This window comes from Sinohyriopsis cumingii, chromosome 4 (genome assembly GCF_028554795.1).
Source record: "Sinohyriopsis cumingii isolate HCF-2022 chromosome 4, ASM2855479v2, whole genome shotgun sequence".
NCBI classification, from domain to species: Eukaryota; Metazoa; Mollusca; class Bivalvia; order Unionida; family Unionidae; genus Sinohyriopsis; species Sinohyriopsis cumingii.
The window spans coordinates 38,513,581-38,537,775 of record NC_142964.1 but is presented as its reverse complement, the minus strand read 5'-3'; the positions used below and the strand labels follow the sequence as shown (position 1 = coordinate 38,537,775).

The 24,195-nt window shown below is 34.9% G+C and overlaps 1 protein-coding gene across 3 annotated transcripts; it reads right to left on the bottom strand.

The window, feature by feature from the left end:
* Positions 1 to 1,357: 1,357 nt before the first annotated feature.
* LOC149800952 (uncharacterized) lies at positions 1,358 to 23,904 on the bottom strand. Of its 3 annotated transcripts, none has more exons than XM_089955029.1 (5): positions 23,781 to 23,904; positions 20,447 to 20,793; positions 17,159 to 17,445; positions 14,669 to 14,692; positions 1,358 to 2,667 (listed from the first exon to the last, which is right to left on the bottom strand). In XM_089955029.1, exons 2-5 carry the CDS (start codon positions 20,733 to 20,735, stop codon positions 2,359 to 2,361), a joined length of 909 nt encoding a protein of 302 aa, XP_089811155.1. In that variant the 5' UTR covers positions 20,736 to 20,793; positions 23,781 to 23,904; the 3' UTR covers positions 1,358 to 2,358. The 3 variants fall into 3 exon arrangements, with proteins under 3 accessions (XP_089811155.1, XP_089811154.1, XP_089811157.1); XM_089955028.1 differs by having other exon boundaries at positions 23,722 to 23,819; XM_089955031.1 differs by lacking the exon at positions 14,669 to 14,692 and having other exon boundaries at positions 23,722 to 23,817.
* Positions 23,905 to 24,195: the final 291 nt, after the last annotated feature.

Here is a 24,195-nt window from a genome sequence, read left to right as displayed (position 1 = left end):
ATATTGTTCTAAGGTACAGATTTTTATCTTTTAAATAATGTATTTATTTTTATGATTTTAAAAGAAAAATATTAAATAGGTTTTCTGGGTTACACGTTCAAGAAGGTCATGGATTGGGTCTTCATGTTAACATTTAGAAATCACATTTTCATAGGCAAAATGTCATAATTTACCATAGTCTAAATATAAAAGCATACGTGGGTCCAAGTTATAATTCTATGTACACCTTATCAACCAATGAAACCATTGAGAGGGGGACCCAAGTGGCTGAGTGGTCTAAAGCGTTCACCATTATGGATCACTGCCATCTTACCTCTGGTCTGCATGGGTTTGAGTCTTGGGCTCAGCCATTGTGGGTATGTGAGAAAGCTTCTCATGAGTTGGTGGTTCCTTCTGGAGTTTTCCTGGGTTATTCCTCCCCCATTTATACTGGCTGCCATGTATAGCCTATCTTGTGCTGAAGAATGGCATTAAATCTTAAAACAACAACAACAAGCAATTCAGCACTGGCAAAACACTTGTCTGGTGAACCACTTTTTTGTTTTTAACCCTCTGACAGATGACAAATCAGTCACTTTCCAGTCTCGATAAATGTTAATGAAATTGATAAATTCATGACTAAAGTCGTAATAGTGAGGTTTAAAAAATGATTTATCTCTCCAAAATTTGAATGGCACTATAAATGAGAAGGAAGTTTTACACATTTTATATTGAAAAACAAAGATCGTAACTTTCAACAGCATTCTTTCAATTTAAATAGCAAGTATTGAGAGAAACAAAATCGTGGCTACATTTCAAAGTAAACTGTTCACCAATTTTTCGCTAGTCTGTTTGCAGTGAATGGCAATAAAAATAGCAGTAATCTGTAACATGTCTTCAACAATATCTAACACCAAATCCCAGGAAAATAATCCAAGTTAAGGAAAACATTCAATTTTAAAGTTTTTAAAGGAAAATGAATACTTTTGAACTTTTATGATAAACAGACAAATTTAGCATTTAAATATGAAAAAACCACCACAAATGTAAACAAAATTCTATTGAAATGAGGCACACATTGCTCAATGCTATGGATGATATACATTACGTAAGTTTCATGAAGCACATATTTTTGCGCCCGCATTTATTACCAAGCCCCCACCCCCAACATATTTTTGGGTACATGCATTATTTTCTTTAGCCTACTTACCTGGCTGCTTATAAAACCGTTTGGTCTATAACACGGTCGGGTTCCATGGCTCCCAACTACCGTGTTATAGCAGGGTCACACTGTACGCATAATTGAAACAGCCCATAAGAGATGATTTTCAGGGCGTTATCAAGGACTTCTGAAAGTTTCAAAGAGTATTTTTGTAAAAAAAAATATTGAATTTTCTCTGTGTGTTACTGTTGTCATCACTGCACAAACATAGTCAAACGTAGAAGGTAAAAAACAATATATGCCACTAGAGACACAACTTCATCTCGTAACAAGTGTCGTGTGTATTCATTATATTTGGATAATATGTAAATTCTGATTTTAAAAAGTGATGCATTCAGTTTTAATGTTTTGTATTCCCTAATACATTCCATGAGTTTGGTGAACATGTCAAGAAGTCTGTCATGAAATTCAAAGACTTTCCTGGAAGAAAACCAACTTTTAAAAAAAAATTCAAGTTCTTTTCAAAACATCTCAAATTCAAGAATTTTTCAAAGTTGTATGATTCATAAATAAATAACATTTTAAATGGCCCACATATCTATAGATACTTTTGATTATCCACACTAAGTAATGAATATTTAATACAAGTACAAAATAAATGACAATGACAACTTTTATTTGTATTTATGGTCACTGCCCATGTACAATTCATGTTATAAATTATATAACACAAAAAGCATTAGTTTATTTCATGCTAAATTACATTCTGATACTGAAAACATTTAAACATAAATAATATATTACTAAAATGGTTTATAAAATATATCACTGCTGTATCAAAATTAATGATTTTAGGTGGCATATATTTGTGAAAAAAAGATGCAGATACCTTACATATTATTATAAAAAAATATAACATTGTGGAATTATGTACAATATGACTAGACATGTATTTATTTCATGTTTCTGATGATACAACTACATCAAACTATATCAGAAATTCATTGTGCTATAATATTTGAAATTTGCTACGATTTCCCGTTACTGTATGTAACAGGTCATTAAGAAGAACCATTATGATGTGGAGAAAAATGCATTCTAGATTTACAAACATCAGTCTGTATAATCTATGTGGTCCAGTATATAAATGTATACAAAAACATCAATCAACTTAATGTTTAATTGAAAGATGATTTCATTAAAAATCTAATATTAATCTAATAATCTAATACACTCATTTCTCTTTCTACTTCTTTATCTTCAATATCTTTATCAATCTGACTGATTGCATCTTTATGGTGAGCCTCATCAACTGATGAATTGCCCTCTTTCACACCAAGAAGCAAATCGTATGTGAACAAAACCTCAGATGGACCACACAAATATGGTGCTTTGTTATGTAGCAAGTTTTGCATGACTATTTCCTCTTCTCCTTGAATCTTCTCGCTTCCAGTCCACTTTTTAATTTCTTCAAATGCATGGAATTGCACAGAATTAACGTCTCTCATATTTAGCTTTCTGGACTCCTGCAATTGTTAAGAAAAGTTGCATCTAAAAAGATGGATTGGAGGTCGACAGCTCACTTCTGACAAGCTATGTATCATAACATGCAATTTTCAATACATAATATGTATTGATGACGCAAATTTAACGCTATTCTAGTATGTTAAATTGTAGATTGTTATGTTTTCCTAACTTGAGCCATATTATACTCGATGTTCAATTTACTAAGAACACTGAGAATAAGTAAATGTTAAAGAAATATGAATGAGAACATGCTTAGGTAAATGCAAAGTCAAAAGTAAGGCATTCTACTCTACATAATCAACTTTGTTTACTTCCTATCATGTCTGACTAATTAAGAAAGCTGTTTATTAATTTATTCCATTTCTTGAACATAATTTAAATTGACAAGTCAAGTATTTGTCAGAATGTTAAAATTTCTTAATGAACCAGCCCCGTTAAAAATGATTATCAGAATGCATCAGAATGTAATACAGATCTATATCACATTACTGTTATACTGATCCAGTCCTAGTTCTGTGTGAAACTGACCCACATATCTGACAGATCCTACCAGTAACTCTGAAAAGCTTCTGGTCCTATATACAGTTAACTAGTCCCCATACTTTTAATATTTATCTAATAATAGAAAGTCAACAAATATTGATCAGGACATTGATTTCCCCCTCAGGAATTCCTGGATTTACCTGCCATTTGCCATGTTCTTCACTAAAGTTTCAGTGATAGACCCGATATTGTTGACAATTTAGAATGTTCTAGAAATTAACTTTTGACAATCATCCTGGTCCGCATATTTAGCTTTTTTTATATATAAGGGAGAAGTAAACAGAAATTCATTATTCCAGTTGTTTCATTTATTATTTAAGAGCATTTATTTTTTTACATTATTCACTGGAATTACACATTGCTGAATAGTACTTTTGGACTAAATCAATATTTTGGGATTACAACGAATTCATTTAGAGACATTTTTATTTATATCATTGTGATATATCAAGACTGATAGCATATCAATATAATTCCATGCTACTGGTACATCAGCACTATCACAATTGGAATTCATTCAGAATACTCTATACTTCTGGACCCATGACAGAACTTTTACAACTGTTTGGGATTTAGTACTTTAAGTTCGTTTTAAATTTTCACTTTTATTTGAGAGAAAGAAATTATATGTTGAATTTTACTAAACTTGTTGGTTTATGACCTTTTCTGTAAGTTTAAGACCACAGAGACAAACAGAAAACGGGGGGCTAGTCTGTGATATGAATTTCTTTAAAATATTTCAGAAAACTTTAATTTATTTTAGAATTTAAATTCACATTGCTTCAGAAATGTTTTAGTCCTTGTATCTTGATTTCACATATCTGAGAAATCTTTAGTGAAGTCAACAAGCATTCGCAATGACATCTGAACTTCTGAAGTGGAGAACTTTTTGGAAATAGAGTTGAAGATGCTTCAGCTTCAGAAGGAAATGATGGAATCCAAACTCAATGAGACAGAGAAAATGCAGTTGCAGCAAACACAAATTCAGTGAGGAAAAAGGAGAAAGAGAAAGAAAGAAGGGGAATCAATTTAGATTAAAAGAATTAGAACTGACAGACAGAAAGCACTCCCACTCCCTTTACACACAACTCAGGTTTTGTTGTGACCAGAAATAATAGGTTAGTACCCTTTTTTAAAGAAAAATAGATCAATATTTTCCTCCTTTTGACATAAATTGCTGGAAATCTGAAATGGCCAAGACAATATTGGACTCAACTATTACAAAGTGTACTTACTGGCAAATCTCATTAAGTCTACACTTCACTGTCAGTACAACAAAGTGCTAATTATGATGTGATTAAGGAATTTATCTGGAAGGTTATGTGTTAGTATCCAAGGCATATCGATAAAGGTTTAGTAACTGTAGAAAAGAAACAGGACACAACCATGTTGAATTTGCAAGGGAAAAAAAACAATTATTTGACAGGTGGTGCTCAGCCAAGAAGATTGATCACAATTATGATAACGTCAGACAGCACATATTAGTTGAAGAGTTCAAGAATTGTGTCCACTGTGACATCAGGTCCTACCTTGATGAGCAAAAGGTCAAAACTAAAAAAAATCCTGCTCGTACAGCAGATAATTATTCCTTGACTCACAAAGTTTCTTTTGTTAATAAGCCTTCCTCTCAGCAGTTTATGGGTAAAACAACCATCTCGGTCTTGTAAGAGCACTTCCAGATCTCAATCTGGCACAACTTTTAGGGATCAAACTTCTGATAAAACTGACCAGATATTCTTATCTCTTCCTATGTGCACCTATTACAAGAAGAAAGGGCATATTATTTCTGATTGCTAAAGACTGAAAAATAAGCAACAGAATAAAGACAGCTATTTCCAATGACCTTATTTCTAAGCAATACATCTGTTGGGTCAAACTAACCCCAGTCTGATTTTATTAAGGAGAAATATGAATCAATCATGTCAAAAGGTTCTATATTACTTGTTGGTGATTCTACCAAACCCATCTCTATTAAAATATTAAGTGATCCAGGAGCTTCTCAGAGTCTTTCATTAGCAGGTACTTTGCCTTTATCCAAGAAGTCTTCTTCTAATGAAAGTGTTCTTAATCTGAGAGCTGAGTGCATCTTTGTTAATGTTCCTCTCCACTGTGTAAATCTGACATCAGACTTAAGTCTCAGGACTTGTGATTGTCAGAACAGCAATTTCTTTGCCCATCAAAGAGTATTAATTTATTACTAGGCAATGACCTAGCTAGAGACAAGGTTGTGGTTAATCCACTTGTAACTGACAAGCCTGTTTAGGTCCATAAGGTGATCCTATTGAAAATGAAATCCCCAATTTAAAAAATGAAATCCCCAATTTATACCCTGGTTGAGCAGTTACTATGGCAAATAAGTTCTTGTGAATGAAGTTGTTCAGGAAATTATTCCTTTAGCTGACACATTTATTGGTCAGTCTTTTGATGAGGTTACTTTTGCTCTTCATATTGATTAATGAAGAGGTATCGATCACAGTGATCTTCATTTTACTACTCATTCTCTTGATTATAATCAGGGTGACAAAAGAAAATCACTCATTGTCAAAATGGAATAATATAATAGAACTTTTACAACTATTTCGGATTTAATACTATAATAGTTCGGAAGGAATAGGGAGATCGAGTGAGTTTAAAATTCAGTTTCTTTCTGCCTTAGTATGATTGCTTCCTAACATTCACTATTGGTTCACATGTGACAAAAGATCCCCAGTCCAGAGGCTGCTTAACATCCCTTCACACTGGTGAGTGCTGAGTGGTTACAAAGTCCTGTGTTGTTTGGGCAGCAAGGTAGAGGAGCAGTTCCAATGCTGCCTGTCTCCAAACTTTTTCTATTCTTTCTCCAAAAGCAATAGTGATCCAAACATGGCTGTCCTGAAAGGGAGGGCATGACGAGGTTGAGTGACATGGATCGCAGACGTGTGACATGTCATATAAGGTGTGAATTGGTGTTATGGTGAATAGCCATGGTCAATGACCCTTGCAATCCTGGCCATTGCCTCCCAAGCGTGGCTATTGCTGGGTGTCTCCGTTGAGTCTCAAACATGCCAGTGGGACCAAATGCAACTTTGAAGAAGGAGCATCAACATTCCAAACCAGCTCTGACAAATCAGGAAGTACCTTTTGTTCACAGAAAGATCTACCTATTCTATAGCATTAACTGCATCAAGGTCCAGTCTGGGTCTACTTGAAGCTCTGGAGAAAACATACCCGGTGGCATGAAGACTCAGTTCCATCTCTATGAAAACATCACAGCTCTTCTTTTTTAACATACTCAAGCACAGCATTGCTGGAACTGCTGGCTGGTTTGCCTGGCAAATGGCAGGCCTGGAAGCTGGCGATATAGAAGACATTCCGGCTATCACTGTTACTGGCTGCTCTGAGAGTCTGGCTGGACATACAGGTTTCTCAGTGAACACCCCATCATAGGAAGAGTATGTCACCAGCATACGGTTAGACAGACAAATCTGTCACTAAGATTTGGAATCACAAGTTACCCACCATCTCTCCATTTCTGAACCCAAAAGCTTGGGTCATGGATGTACTGTCAATCATTAGGGAGCAGTTGTATGCATTTGCCTCCCTTCCCATGGTGCTTAGACTAACAATAATCCAGAAGTTATGGGGTCAGAAAGGCAAGATGATTTTGATAACCCTCTCAGATAGGACAAGTCCTGGGTCTCTTATCTACTCTTTCTAGAAACAGATATGCCCAGAAAGATTCAGACTGACTTGAATCTTCTTCAGCAAACACAGTCATGGGTGGTCCTTCCCTGCCCTTTACTGTCTTCTTCTACATGCTTAGCTCTTATTAGGACAGTCCTGCAAGACAACCAATTCAAACATACGATTGTGTCGAGATTCTCGAGAGCAAGAAGGCCCTCCACTCTGAAGGCTTTTTATGTGTGAAAGTGGCATATTTCCAGGGACTGCTGCCATGCCAACATCATCCCTTTGCATGCCTCAATCCTTCAACTGGCCAACTTTTATCTTTGGCTGATTGAGAAGAAACAGCTGGCTTCAGTCTCCTTCAAAGGTTACCACCCCATGATATTGCACACATTCCTGCATCATGACAGACATGATTTTGGGAAAGATATGGATCTATCGGATATTTTAGACCTTGTTGGTCTCAATCGACCAAAATCCCTCATTGTTTCCAAATGAAACCAGATTTGGGTTTTAACATGGCTAGATTCAAATTCTATCAAACTTCTAACCCCCACTACACTAATGTCACTATCATACAAGTCATGTTTTCTGATAGCTTTAACTTCTGCATGCAGAGTAAGTGAGCTACATGCCTCTACGTCGACCCAAACTCAGTTCAGACTGGAGGGTTTTGTGCTTCTTTTGACACAGCCAGGCTTTGCAGCACAAAATAGATTACCGTCACAGATAGCCACCAGACACAATTAGATCAATCAATACAGGTGGTTTGCTTCACTAAATTTGCCAGTGAAATTTTGTAGGTATGAAGATTTCAATATTCATCTTCTTAACTGTATGTTAGGGTCACTGGTCAAGTGAATCCGGACTGTGTTGCTTATGTAATTAGGAGAACGGGTTTTCGTTCAAATGGGAAATCCAGCTATTCTTCTCTAGAAGGATACATGAGAAAGAGGTCGGATGCTCAGAATCCCTGCTCCTATTACTTATGTAATGTGATCGAGGAATGTATTCAAAGTACTTAAATACTTACCCAATCACATTACTTAGAAACCATGACAACCACCCTGCTCAATTCACGAGGTAGCAGGCAAATGTTCCCTAACATAATGCGATTGGGTAAGTATTATCAGAGAAATATGATTTACTTACAATATTGCTTACTTGATGAATTTTACTATACTAAGGTGTCTGAATAGCTGGTTAATCTGAAAGAAATTTTGTCACAAAAACCCCATATTAATCTCAACATTCATGCATGCGAGTAGTGGCAAGATTTTCAAGATGGTTTTCAAGATGGTTTTCAAGATGATTATAATGGGATCATGCTAAACAACTGCTCAGTGTCATTTTCATTTAGAAATGGCTACATATTGCAACAGTTACTATAGTGCAGTAGTGGTGGCATGAGACCATCTTTATGCCAACAAAACTTCTAATAAATACAATCATTAAAGACGTTCAGGATGTCCATCATAGCAGCCATTTTGTAGGTTAGATATGCATTATTTCAATACAGGAATAATTGTATTACAAGAAAGAAGTGTGGGCTTTTGTATGGCCATCAAATCTGGAGAAATTACTTTAGTGAGATTTTTTATACCTTGGGATGTCACACTAGCATCAGTTCCATTTAGGACCAACTACATGTATTGTGAAGTGTTTTTGTGACAACTAAAAAAATGTTGATTGGTCCATAACTTCAAAAGGAGTAGTGACAACAAAGTCTTCAAAATGACCACCATTGATCAACACCATTTCCATAGAGGACATCATAAAAGGTCTTTCAGTGAAAACTGCATGTACCGTATATAGGATCAAGCTGTAGTGTGATTTTCATGATGGTTACAATGGCAGCCATGCTGTAGGCCTGATCAACACCATTTTCACTCAGGATATATCATATGAAGTCTTTCAGTGAAAACCCCATGATGCTGTAATTATCAATTGTGATGAAGCAGCCATAACAAGACTTTCAAGATGTCAACAGTGACCACAAAACTGAAAATTTGATTAGCACCATTTTCAGGACCAACTAAACATTATAAGAGGTATTAATTGTCTTGTAGTGAAAACCTACCACTGATATGATAATCCATTCTAAGAAATGGCAATAACATAATTTTAAAGATAGCTGCCATAATAAATAACAAATCAGCACAAATTTCATCATCTTTTACCAACATGGCATTATCAGAAGCCATTTGGAATAAATCCTAAACCAATATGACCAAATCCACGAAAGTTGTAGAGATACAATTTTCAATGGTGGTGGCCTTACTAGGTAACATACCCACATAACAGGTATTCTCATGAAAACCCCATGCATTAAGATCATCCGTTCACGAAAAGTTGTCTATAAGATTTTCAAGATGGCCATCATGCAGGCTATACTTGATGTCTGATCAGCACCATTTTCCTTTAGGGCCAAGCAGACATTATAACAAGTCTTTTACTGAAAACTCTTGATCAGAACGACCATCTGTTAAGGAGGAATCGTGATAACAAGATTTTAAAGACTGTTGCAATGCCTGCCATTCTGTATATCAGATCAGCACCATTAACATTTTGGAATTGGGCCATAGCAAACGTTCTTCTGAGCTAAAGATTACTTAAAATATAAAAAGGAAGGAAACAGTTGCAGCTTAAACTTAAAAAATCAAATATCAAAAATGGGTTAAGCATCATGCCAAAGGCTATGTAGCATGAAATCCCTCAAAGCCCCCCCCCCCCCCGTTCTAAATATTACCAATGCCATACTTATAGGTTACTGCATTTGTATGGGAAAATATGAGCGAGTTTTTCGAATGGAAATACTGCATGACCATGGGAGTGCAGTATATCCAGCCGACAAAATGAATTCATATTTTCAATACAAATGGAGTAACCTTTTTATTATATGCTAATTTTGTTTAATTCTACCTAATGCTTAATTATATTAACAAAATACACTACACGAAACAATGTAACTGAATGTATGCAGCATTTCATACTAAATACACAAGTGCATATTCATCATTACACAGCACAACATTATTACTGTGCACATAACTCTGCCCAGATAAATTTAAACTTAGTCACGTGCTCGACATAACTTTCGAAAGAAAATGGTGTGTCTAGTTAAAATTGAAATTTGGAGTCATATTGTGAATGAACGTGCATTGCAACAACTTTTCCATTTGATCTGGAATGAATAGATTTTGGTATTGTTTTCAATTCCACAAAATTTTGTGATTATGGACTGGATTTGTATGTGACAATTCCATATGAAATACATGGGATTGAAGCAGCTAGGGATAAGCATGTTGACATCTGCAAATGTGTTTCTGTCACTGAATGTTTGAAATCATAATGTGAGAAAAATATGAAGTCTTTCAATTGCAATTATCAAAAAGATGCTACGGAATTTAATGCCTTTTTCATTTTGAGTGCAGTAAGGAGGATGTAACTGCACTTATCGAAATTACAGTACAATTTTGAAATGTGTAATCAAAATTGAGAACCTATGACATGGCTCATGCAATTCGGATTTGCAGAACTAAGTACATTTTGAGGAAATTCAGGATGTAAAACTGTAGTATATTTTTTTGCCATTCTTATCACCAGCTAAAGAAGACAGTATACAACTTGTCACTTGTATGTTAATTGTAAGGACCCTATCTTGCGTCTGTTGCATACTGTAGCTAGCCTAAATCCGAAACATTGTATCAACGCGGAATGTGCCAAAGCAGCTGGGATGTGGCAGTCCATGAAACATCTGTTTTAGTTCATTCAGAAACAAATTTAAACAACCACAACGTAAAGCGCCTTTTACGCGAGTGTACATGATTTGTTTACAAATCAAAAGTGCTGGCGTCTGCGTTTATTGTTTGTTTACAATAGAAAGTAGTTATTTTATGCATGTGAATGCTATATGTGTATTGGCATGCGGGTTCAGTATCAGGTAATACTGCACATATCTAACAATGTAAAGTTAATGGGGGAAAAAAATGAGCATAAAATAATATCATTTTACAACCTACTGTCACCAGTTAAAAATATGACTAATGGTCTTTGTGTACTATGATACATTTATATACATGGTATTCAGAAAAAGTCAAAATTAGGGAAGGCACTGCTTCATGAACTTTACTGGTTCTGAACAAAGCATACATAGCCATTGAAATTAACTTATCTCCTTGATTATCTGTCTTTTGCTAAATCATGACATACATTTGGTCTTCCTTAAAAAAAATGAAAATATTTTAAAGGGGGGGTCCTCCCCCAACAGGGTCTTGAGGGGCAGCACCCCAATCTGGGGGTCCAAGGAACCGAAGGCCCCTGTTCAAAAACGTATTTTACACTCATAAAAAAACTGCTCTTGGTGCAACTTATGATCATAAAATAAACCAAGATAATCATTTGAAAAAAACTAATAAACTTACTAAAAATATTCAACCTGAGTTCAAAAATTTCACAATATTTATAGTCACATAAATTTGTTCTCCAACACTATTGATGCTGAAGTTATTTCAGGTGCATGTCAGTGTTCACATCATAATTAAGTCACAATAATGTCAATTTTTGCAGCAAATATATAATACATCTCTCTTTTCCTAGCAAATCTGTAAAATAAACACCCAAGTATATCAACTATATGCAAATAATCCTATACATTCACTTGTCTTTTTCTCTAATTGACACAACCTTTTGATACGCCAGTTGAGCTCTTTTTGCAGCTTTGGCAAAGATTTCTTTAGCCCTCCCATTTTGTCACCACTGACTTTTTTTTTTATCAATGACCAATCATTTCTTTTCCTTCTCAATTTTCCCTTCAAGCTGGTGCTTGGCGACATGCAGTGTGCATATTCTGACAGAGGGCTACATCTGTTCTCTCATGCAAGAAATCTTTTTTCTTATAGTATTTAACTGTACTTTTTCCAGATGCATTCTGAGCTTCCATTTTTCCATATGTAGCTTCTTTTGTAGGTACTGTTCCAAACTCTTCCAACCACGATTTCAGTAATTCAGATCTTTATTGCAGAGGTCACAAAATACCAGTCCTACAGCATTTAGTTTTCTTATAAACTGACCAACTAATATTCCATCAACTGTTTGCTCCAGCCATTCAAATTTCCATAGTACTTTTTAAAAACCTTTATGTAAACTTTTCATGTCATGGTCTCTGTCAACAACTCGGGATGCCATGTTTTGCAAGCAATCATCTTCTTTCCATTGCCATCAGTTTCCATTACATGAAGATTCATTGGATGAATTTAAATCTTTGACCAATCAGAATACTCTTTATAAGAGTTGACTGCCAACTAATATATGGAACAAATAATTTACATGGGTCATTGCGGAATGGGAGCAGACAGACCGTTTTAAAAAACCAGATCGGAGATGATATAAAAAATGGACTATATCAAGAAAAATCTGATTCAAGTCAGGAAGAAAGTAAAACAGAGAAAAATCGTGTCTGTAAATCATCAAATCTACCAGTTTCCAGGTTGGAAGAAGCTATTTTGGGAAATGCCATGATCTATTTATTTCTCTCTTAAAAAAGGGGCTCATATACCAAATTAACACTACTTTTGTAAGAAAGTGAGATGATATGAACTTGTAGTGTTGAACCTAGGATACCAAAGGCAGGGACACTGCAGCCCCAACCCTCCAAATTTGGGAGGCACACAACATTTAAAAGGGGCAAAGGAAAATAGTACCAAATCATGCTCTAGTAGTTCTAAACAAAATGAAATGATCTTGTTTGCGTTGACAGTTTTGCCTTCTAGACCATGTCATCTTCACTGGACAATTCCTTGGACATGTACATATTATAATTAACAGTTTTATCATGTGCTCAAGTAACTCTTAAAAAGATTAAGCTGTTTAAATAGCTAGTTAATCTGAAATGAGCTGCACCATGGAATATTCCAATCTGGATTATGCTCTCCTTTACTGAAACTTAGTCTTCACTCATTATTACAATAAAAAATACCCATTTTTCAGATTAATTTTTCTTTCCAATGAATAAATCATTGTGTATTTGCATAACTTTAGTCTCTTATGACATTAATTCAACTTGAAATGCATTTTGAATTTAACCTTGAAAATACATTACAACGGTGGCCATCAAAAGCTTTATGTTGCAGCTTGGCAAACTACCATGAACTTTCCTTGTTAACATTGCCAGATGGAGTGTTCAAATGAAAAATAATAACCATCTTACACCTTTGGCAACTCTAGTGCATGTGTGTGATTTGGATTTTAATGTAGCTTTAACAAGTTTTCAGTGAGGCAGTTTATAGTGATATCTAGGACTGATGCATCATGCCACAGACATGTGGCATCATGTCCCACTCAGTCACATTATCCTGAAACAAGGCCGGCCAGTCCTAGCACTAACCTCTTAATGCTGAGTGTCAAGTGAGGCAGCTGAAAGTACCATTTTTATAAGTATTTGGTACAACTCTGCCGGGGTTTGAACCTGCTTCCTCCTATCCGAGGCAGTCACTCTCACCAGGTGGATACTCTATCCACTTAAGCCAGCTATTGCTAGTGCCAATATAAGCATCAATATATGTCCATTAAAGAAAAGATGTAATCATATTCTATCATTTTCCTAATGAAAAAAAATGTGCTAGCAGGCTGCACTGTTGTAAAGATTTGAGGAAAATTAGAAAATAAATCCAGTGCTCAAGGTACAACACTGAACATGGGATTTAGCAATGCATTTGTTTTACCAATTATCACCCTATTATCAGTTATGAGAAAGAAACAAAATAATTTGTCCACCATTGTCTATACATGGTTATGCAAGCATCTGGGTTCATGGTGACAACAACACTTGCATCAAGATCTATTTTTATAAGTACCAGAGGAAATCTCAATTACATCATCACTGTAAACATCCAGCCTTAAAAAAAACTACTTTTCTCTGTCCCCAGATAATTTATGAACTAATGAAAATTATCATTTTCCTTAAATATCTTGCCTGCAAATTTAATACTATATCTCTGTTGTCACAGTCATGTATTTATGTGCAAAACAAGTTCAATTCTGGTAAGAGGCTAGCTTGGTAAATTAAGCTGCATTATATCCTTGCTTGCCAATAAAAAACCCACAAGATAATCCTTTAGTGTTTTTTTTTATAAATACAAATAAATACAGGTGTTTTTCATTTTGTTTGTAAAACTGTGTCAGTCTATTCATATACATGTCCTACAAATAGGTGGTAAATGTGAACAGTACCCAAATATGGAAGCTGCAGTAGCTTTGCTTGGTTGGCTGTTGGACTCGTAATTCAGGTTCAATACCTGCCCAGGCCAGTCCTGGGTTGACTCCCTCAGCCTGTCTGTGGAAAAGGCAAATTGCTCAATTTCCTCACCATAATATAGCCTATAATGTATTAAAATTCCGACAAAACCAACAAAAACAAAAAACTGTACCCTTTACGTAAATACATAACAAAATCTGAAGTGGTTTCAAAATTTAAGTGAAAATTGGTATCAGGGCTACATCAGTATGTTGACAAAAGATATCCCCACATTAGAAACATGAATCTCCTACATTGAGAATTCCAACTTGACACATGTATGATAATGTCACATGATGACTTTTCATATCAATGACAAATATGATGGTATATTTAAAAAACCACTGCTGCACATGTATATTTCATGTTTAACTTTGCAAGGATATAATTCTTTGAAACTCCCAGGGTTTTTCTGTAGCATATTTTAAGGTGCATTATTGCATTACTTTTAAAGGATACATAAAAGAAACTGTATATAAACACAAGTTAATACTTACTATTGCTCCATACGAGGAACATTTCTTGCAATTTAAAAAAACAAAAAAAAACAAATTAAACATGAAGTCAATAGAATGATCATTAATATCTTTTCCATTAATATTAAATATCCTACATCGGGGCAATAAAATAATGTAGTCACTGAACAAAGTTCATTTTAGGGGCCATCAATTTAGTACGTATGCAAAAGTCTGGCAAAGCTTGATCCCTCCCCCCTCCCTGTACACATGCATACATTTTTACAACCCCACCTGCGTATGTACGCTTGATGCACCACCACCCCAACTTCTATAGAACGACCTATATTTAATCCATGCAAAAATGATTAAGAATTAATATTAACATGTTTAATAAAACAGAAAGTCCACCAACATTGAATGTCTGGCTGCATCAAGAAAATAAGCTGCATAACTTTAAAAAGTCTGTCTAGTGTCCACTAAAATTCAAATGCCGACAACCCAGTCAAGCAGGTTACGTATTAGACAAATTATTATCGAGGTTTCACCACCCACCCCATGTTTCCTATGCATACTTACATTATTAGTACACTCGCCATATATAAGCGTATGCATTTGGGTTAATCCTCCTTCCCCCTCCATGTGTACATACTAAATGTACAGCACCTTATACTGTCCAAACTATTTTATTTATAAAGTCCAAAATATTTTAGAGTGAATTTTTCAGTTCTTCTAGCTTGTCATCAAGCTGTTTTTCAAGAGCTCCAAGTTCAGTGATTTTGTCCCTTTCATTTTGATGTCATGATAAAGGAAATTTTCCCATGGAGCTTTGCTTTCAATGCATAGTCATCAGCAGCAGCTGTCACTGACACAATGTCTTTTTCAGTACCTTCCTTTCTTCTTCACCCATCCCCATAAACAAAAAAGTAAAGATATATTTTATATTATTGCTTATTTAAAAACAGAATATGGATATTTTCAACTATTTCATATCAGATATATTTTTAGACTTATTGTGTTCCTTGCAATTATCATCCATCCTAGTCCTACAATGAAAGACATAGCACATTATTTTTGTTTTAGTGCTGTCTTACTACCCAAATAACAGGCTTGTATAGCATGTTCCGATGTCAGTTGATATCTGAACGTGTAGTCAAAGTTTCAGGAATATCTTACACACTTGGCAGGCCATATCAACACTCTTCCTCAAATTCATATGTAATTAATATACTCACTGTGCTGTTTTTGTCCTGGTGGAATCAAAATCTGACACTAGCAAATCAATGCATTTGCATGTTCCATTGACATACATTGGAATTTGTTGAAATGCAACAGTAGTTGAGGTATGCCGAAGTATGTTCAAGGAGGTTTATGTGGGGGATATGTTTTGTGAACAAAATGAAAAGTTGCTTACAGTTCCAACAGGCTTAACATATTTTTATTCGTTTCATTAAAGAATAATATTTCAACTTAACCCAATTTCGGCATTCCCAGCTTTCATTGGTTTCCAGCCAAATGAAATGTAGGTGAACGAAACTTGAAAACAGGTCAATTTCTTTTGTGAGAATTTGAATTTGTTAGAGAAAAGACGTCAGAGTAAGTAAATCCTGACTAAAACATTATGACTTTACACTGTAGAAAAGCATCATTATTTTAGTTGTGAGTTGTGTGAGATATTCCTAAATTTTTTACTTCTGTTATGATGTTAGTCGTAATCAAAACACACTACACAGCACCATTAGTTAGGCAGTAAGTCCCTGATTCCCAAAACATAAATATCAGCATTGAGGTTTTTTCCTCTTTTAGTTTTACTGAATTCTGTAAAATGAAAACTATTTATTGATTCCTTTTGGTTTCAAGAAAATCAAGGCTTTTCAAGGTAGCTAGACAATATTTTGAATTTTCAAGGTGTTTTCAAGGTCCTGAAGGAACAATTCATTTTTCAAGGCTTTTCAAGGTCCCCTACAGACCCTGAACTCCAAATGCAGATGTCACAATATCTGCAACACTTTTAACAATTAATGCAACTTGAAACACAGTTGGACAATGGGATGGACAAATCGATTTTTCTACTGCTCCAACATGAAAAGCACTTCATACAATGGTTGTAAATACATATAATTTTTACAACATTTCAACATTTCGTTTTGGTTTTGTGTCTCCTTTCCTGAGAACCTGATACAATATAATTACAATTCTGATATAATTTGCTACCTCAGTAAGAATGTTTTAACAAAAAATTTCCACTTTAAATAACAGAAGTAAGATGAAGTGAGTAGTTTTGGGTTATAATAAAAAATTATAACAAGCTCTTGTATTGTTTTGGACTGTTTTCTAAGACTGTCTTAAAATAAAATTAGCCAACTTGTACTAAATTTGTTAAAAGTTTTAAGAATGAGGTTCATTTAACATACTGAATATGAAATTTAATTTTAGTTCTGTATTTTGGAAATTTATTTTTAAATTCTTTAATTACAACTTTTTTCATGTATGTAAGCAAATACGTGAAATATGAAGATCAAAGAACAATACCTGAACAGCCATACAAAATGTATACAAGAGTGTGGACAAGTACTGCCAGTAACCCTGATGAAAAAAAACTCGGTGGAGTGTTATCTCCCTTGTCTTTGTACACACTGCCATGAAATCGCACCAGGGGAGGTTGGTGATTGCCATCTGGCCTTGTATCTGAGCCATATAATGTCTGGGAATCCCATCTGCATATATCTTGTATACTGGTGCTTTAAACTCACATAGTCCAACAGGAAACATGGTGTTGGGGTCACACACAATGGCATCAGGGCTGGCAGCTACCAGGCCTAGAAATAGTCAAAATTACTATATAATACTAAATTTATGGCCAGAAAATATGACACAATACTAGATAAATTGATGAAGTATAAAACTTAAAAGATATGAGTAATTATCATTTATTTTTTCAGATTGATAACTATGATGATAATGATGATGATAAAAGTGTTCATTGTAATGATGATAAAATTGACATTCATGATCATATCAACAACATCATATTCATCCTTATCACACTAGTGCTGCCATCATTATCATAAGCATGGTGATTAAAAACTGTGGCTCCAGTCACAAGAGATAAAATGATCACAATTACAGGTACTGAAAATTTCCAAGGTCCAGGATCAACATTTTTAACTTTTGGACCCAGCATTTTTACCCACCATAAAGTCAGGTAGACTCAGTCTCAGTTGACTTGTAACAGGTATACTGGACAATGTAGATCAAGATATATGCAACATGGAGAAATAAACAGTGTAATTCAATAGAAAAATACCCCTGTAACCAAGTACTGTGCACAAAGCAATAAAATGAATTATTTTCATCGGCTCAAGGCTTTCTTAAAGAAAGACATATTTAAACTGTTACTTATATTTGTGAATTCAGCAAGTGGTCCTATTTAAATAGAATTTTTATCTTCTTCAATAAGACAAAGAGAGAAAAAAACAAAGCCGCATTGGGAGTTTTAACCTAAGACAAATGTATTCTGAGATGATCCTTCCCAATCAACCATGTGACCTACAGATATACTGGATCACGCAAATACACAATGGAAAAATTACTTAAAATCAATGTTACTGCAGGTGCTGGAAAGTGTCTACAAATACATAGTTACACATACATGCCAACCCCTGGGATGAAAAAGTTTAATCCAAGTGGACAAAAAGAGTAATCTGAGCAGAAAAAGATAAATCCATATGTAACACAATAAAATTCAATAAGCATATGTAACAAATGATTTATTTACTCCTTCTGGTCTTTTAACATCAATTACTGCTTCAAGTTTTCATATACAGCACTCTGAGCTTTAAAAAGCAAATGTCTCTCATACTGCATTCCAAAACACTTTGTACCAGCTGAAATTATGAATGTTTTACACACCAGTAGAGAACCAAGTGCTGGGTTACAGAGCCTGGATTTGAATTCATTTTTATTTTTGTTTACAATACTGAACAATCTGTCACAGTCAGCATTAGAATGGCAAAGAACCAATATTCCTTTCATAACCTGACAAAGAAGAAGAAATATATATCTTCCAGTTATTGGATCTTTTAGCTGGCAAATAAGGTGCCACTGCACATCAACCCTGTCCGCATGAAGTACATTGTCAGGTAGAATGACAACTTGATACTTCAGGGGTTCTCCTAATTTATCAGCAGCCTTTCTGGCAGCAAGGTGCATCATATGACAGGGACATCCTGATATGTACACTGATGGAGACATTTTTCAAAATATATAATGCAACTCCTTTATGAATTCCAGTCATCACTGATGCATTATCAGCTGAAAACCTCATCGAGTTCTGCCAACTTATGTTTATTCAAAGAATTATCAAACAAATAAAAAATGTTTTCTCCAGTGCCCTTTTTCAATGTCAAAGTCTCTTACACAGACACAGTACAACATTTTTTTAATCATAATCACTGCTCCTATCTGTTGCAATATTAAACAGACCAATTTTCAGGGCTTCTGCAATTTTAGGCGAATTATCTTCTGCTAAACACCTAACAATATTAGATGATTTTGTTCTTGCAGATGCATATTTTCTGCAATTTTGGAATCAGGAAACATCCGTTTGAACAAAGGACCAACGTAGTCTTCTACTGCTCTAGTCCGTGTTCTATTAAGAACTCAGTAAATAACACCTTTGCATTTATTAATTCTGCTTTAAAATAGAAGTTACAAGTTACCTTAGTATTGGAGTTTGTAAAACAAGCTAATTCAAGGTTTCTTTGTTTTACCATCATGACCAATATTAAAATCCTTTCCACACAGCCTGCAGTAGGCATGAAGCTGCCCTAGAATGGAACGCTGTATTGTGTAATTCACGTATTCATCTTTGAATCAGTTTTTCATCTTTTTCTAATCCATCTGTGAAATTATTTGAAAAACATTTTTGCTCTAACACACGCATCTACAAGAATAAATCTGACTTGACTTTTAGTGCCAAATACCTACAGACTGATTATGTATCAAATATGAATTAGAACAAAAAATCTGCAAGCAAAGATTAAAAATTAGAAAACCAGTCTGTTATCTCCTAACTAAGCCATACAGCTGCTATAAATAGAAACCGAGGTCAAAAGTTTGAAAGTAAAACTGACATGTTTCTTGGAAATAGGACAGATACTATAAATAGAACATAATATTGTTAGGAAAGTACATACAAGGTTATGGACAAGCATACTCTTGTGTTGTAGTTATGTAGCAGCCATCTTTTCTACAATATGGTCTGAAAGATTAATGGGATGTTAATAAAAATAAGAAAACATTATAAATTTTTTTGGGAGGGGGACATACGAAAAATGCATAATCCAATTAAGTTTACATGTAAGGCGTAATTTAGTGGGAAAAAAAGCATAATGATTACGCCAAAAGCATGGTTGGCATGTATGGTTACATATCTGCTAGGTCCAATGTACTATAAACTTTCTCTGTGCCAGCTGATACATTTTAGAATTTCAAGATGATATGATGCTCAAGTTAAATATTACTTAAAGAAACTGAGGTGAGGATTTTGTCATCAACGCTGCATACTTGATAATGCAGCTCTACTTTGTTTCTAAAACTGATGAAGCAGGCTAAACTGCTAAAAACAATATTCACACGTGTAACACGGATTGTTAATCACTGCAGAAAGACATAACCTTAATGTAAGTTAATATCTTGAACATATAGACAAAGGTTTGGGGTGAAAAGAAAAGATGTTCATCTATACCTGGTGAAATTTTCTACTGATGATAACAACTTTCAAAGTCTCTGTCATGTGTGTGAGATAAATGACCGAACCTTTTAGTATGCCATCCTTCGGAACCCACATTCCAGATTCTCTTGTCTTGTTCCCGGTCAACAACTCATAGGCTTCACCTATCACCTTCTCCATCACAATGCCATGCTGCAAACAGGGGTTATCTCCCATGTGATCATCATCAGCATTTTGCTCAATGTGAGCTTGAAAAAAATGCCATGGTTTTCCCTTTCCAACTCCAATAGCATCACCAAACTTGGAGGAAGTGATGCAAACACTTGCACGTAAATCAAACCATTCTCTGCTCCGCTGTGCTACATTGATTTCCATAGCTGTTTTTGTATCAAGACAATGTTCTGTTCAATACATCGGTCACCGTGGGCATTATCTAATTAATATGAGAAGAACAAGATAAATTCAAGCTTCAAAATTTGTAGTTTAATAAGTGCAGTTGTTGCATGGATATACTGAAGACAAGAAATTAATATTTTCAAATTTAAAATTCTTACAGCAAGGCCCATAAATGCCCTGAATCAAGACCAGCCGATGCAACTCCCATTTGTCATACAGAACTGGTTACCAAACAATTATTACTAAATATACTCTGTGCAGTATATTTTTAACTAGCATAGAAAGAAATCAACATGCAATATGGTACAACCACCAAAACTAATACATATAATCAAGTAGTTCATTTATCAACTGGTGCAAACCGTTTAAGGAGACACATGCCATACATTGTGTCGACATACCAAACTAGAAGGAAACAACAAAGCAGCATTATTATTATATATATATATATATATATATATATACACACACACACACACACCACACACATTAAAAATAACATGACTTTTAAAATGTTGAATTAAATCAAATTTTAATTTATAAAATTTCCATCTAATAATTTATAATCAAAGTAAGTCACTTTTAAAAAATGATGTTACGATCAATAAAATATTCTGATCAGTCATTAGAAGAAATGTCTAAGACTTAAAGTACATGCAAATATTACCTTAATTTTGTGTCCCAACTAATGTAGGTAAAAAAAATTACTTTTGAAAATAATTAAGGGTGTCCCAAGACTTACAGTGTCCCTAGATTTACCATCATTATGGAACCAATACTGTTGGTATATCAAATTGTGATCTGCCCAAGGTGCATATACACAGTAGCTCACTGCTTCTATAATCTCTAAATCAGTCATGAATTTCCACTTATTCATCAATACCGACATAAGAAAATTATTTTAAAAAATGTTATTAATCACTGTTTTCTAAACAAATTAAACATAGTACGTAATTTCAATGAACTCTCTGCTTTCTCTCTCTCTCTCTCTCTCTCTCTCATGCATAAAGGACAAAAATGTGTGGAGTGAGAGAGTTGGATGAAATCTTTTAACCTGAACTTCCACCAAGTAACCTGGGTCATTGTAATGGTATGTATACATTTTTCATGAGATCTGTCTACACTATTAATAATACCAATCATACAAGGTTTCAACAGCCTGTTGAGACTGGTTAGTAATATAATCTATATAGTACCTGCGGGGTGTGTTCTTTTTTTTGAACTTTTATTGAAAACCTATATTTGGGTTCTAAAAACATTTTACTTTTAAATATTAAAATGTATGAAGGATGCTCTTCTCCTCTCTCTTTTTGTCTCATTGTTCTTTGGTCAAACAGTGGACTAATCAACCAGCAGAGAAGTAAAGGGATGGACTACAAAAACAATAATCTTATGATAAGTCTCCATACCCCCCCCCCACATCATGCTCTGTTGGTTGGTCAGTCAGCAACAGTTTTACCGCTCTCTCTCTCTCTCAATATCATCCTACATCCATAATCTCCACCACAAATACAATATTTGACCCTACTTAATAAAACTGGTTTGTCAGCTGTCTTTAACACATGCACGTGTTTGCAAAAAGCATTTGTACACAAAAGTTCTGGCATAATACACATGCTATGAAATTTTATATCTGTAACTGTTATTGTGTCCCGAAGATCATTGTCCGGAAATACTCTAACAAGGTGACACAATCGTGAGTCTGTGAAAACAACCCATTCCTTTGTGAATCATCCTATGATTCTCAACAGCACACTTGTTCTCTGTCTTAACTAATGTAATTCATTCAAGGCCTCTAAATATTTTCTCGTTTGTTGAGTAAGAATGTTTAATGTTTACTGGTCCTCGATCTCGTAAATATCTTGCCCAGGTGTGGTTATCACTTTCAAAGTTTCCCTGTCTATTAAATCAATAGCATAGCAAGAAAAGTGAATGCTTCTGTATCAACACTGCATATTTTTTCAATAGGGTCTCTATGTCAGCACAAATGTCCATCACATTATCAGTTCTAGTGTAAGCTTAATCATCCCACTGTAATTATAGCCTGGCGACTGCAACTTATACAGCAGTTAAAATACACATTGCAAATTCATCTACAGTAAGTACTGTTGGGTACTCGCCATAAAAAATATTTTTTTCCTGTTTTTGTCTGATGGAATTAAATTTAAAAAAGTGTCAGGTTCCTGCCACAGAACAACATATTGTTGGTCCTTAATATAAATGCGGTATACCCTAGAACGTAGTCCTACAATGTAAGACATAGCACATATGGTTTTAATTTTAGTGCCATCACCCCCCACAAAAACAATATCAGGTGATGTGTCTTGCGTTGTAGGACGTCTAGGTCGATAAATCAGCCCTTCATCTGTGATGATATTGATTTTCAACAACATCGTCCATCAGTATCAACACAGATTTGTGGGTTTGATTTATCGGACCAGGTCTATTCCTACAACGTAAGACAGATCACCCGATATTTTTGTTCCGGGGGGTGGGGGATAGCACAGGTGATCGACGCAAGCTTGATGTTTAGAGAAGAAAAAAATCATACAGAGTGACAAAACTACCTTAGATTACCCTCATGGCCCGTTCTGACATAGGACCCTCTCTATCATAATATATGTTATGATAGAGAGGGTCCCATGTCAGAAGGGGTCACCAGGGTAATCTAAGGTATTTTTTTCACTCTGTAAGATTTTTTTTCCTTCAGATTATTATTGGGTTTTTTTCTCAACATCAAGCTCGCGTCCAGCACCCGTGGGTGATAGCACTTAAAACAAAAAAAAACGTGCTATGTCTTACATTGTAGGACTACCTAGAACGCATCGCGCGGTACTTTGCCGTAAGGAAATACCGCAGTACAAAATGTTTTGCGGTACCCAAGCTAAGTTCAAAACAAATTTTCATTGTTCTGTTCTTTACAAGTGTAGGTCAGAAGTTCTCTTTCCTTTGCACAGTTTAGTACCTGGCTACTATTATGAAACTCCGTAGGGATCAATAATTTTCGTCTGCATCATTACATACCTTCTTCGTGTGTCAAGCTAAACGGAAGTTTTAAGTGTAAAACACACAAGCCTGCTCGCGCACTGCTCGTAACAAAGGAAATATGTGGGTTGGGAGCAAGTAGAATATTTCAAAAACGGCTTGGATGACAGCTATTTTCGATTGCATCGGCCTGCTTAGTACACAGTATTATGCGGAACTGTCATCTAGGAAAAGGGCTTGTATTTGCACTGTGAGCAACACATGGTGTCAAAAAATACCATCGGACATGAAAATCGGGGTGCATACATTTCTTTTGCAATGAACTGCCATTAACTTCTCTGGTCAAGTGGATAATAGTCTTATGCTTTGTTTTAATATAGGTATCCAAAAATATATACCTTTTTGACCTCACTTGTGTATTTGAGTTTTTATGATTTTTTTTTTTACTAGGTCA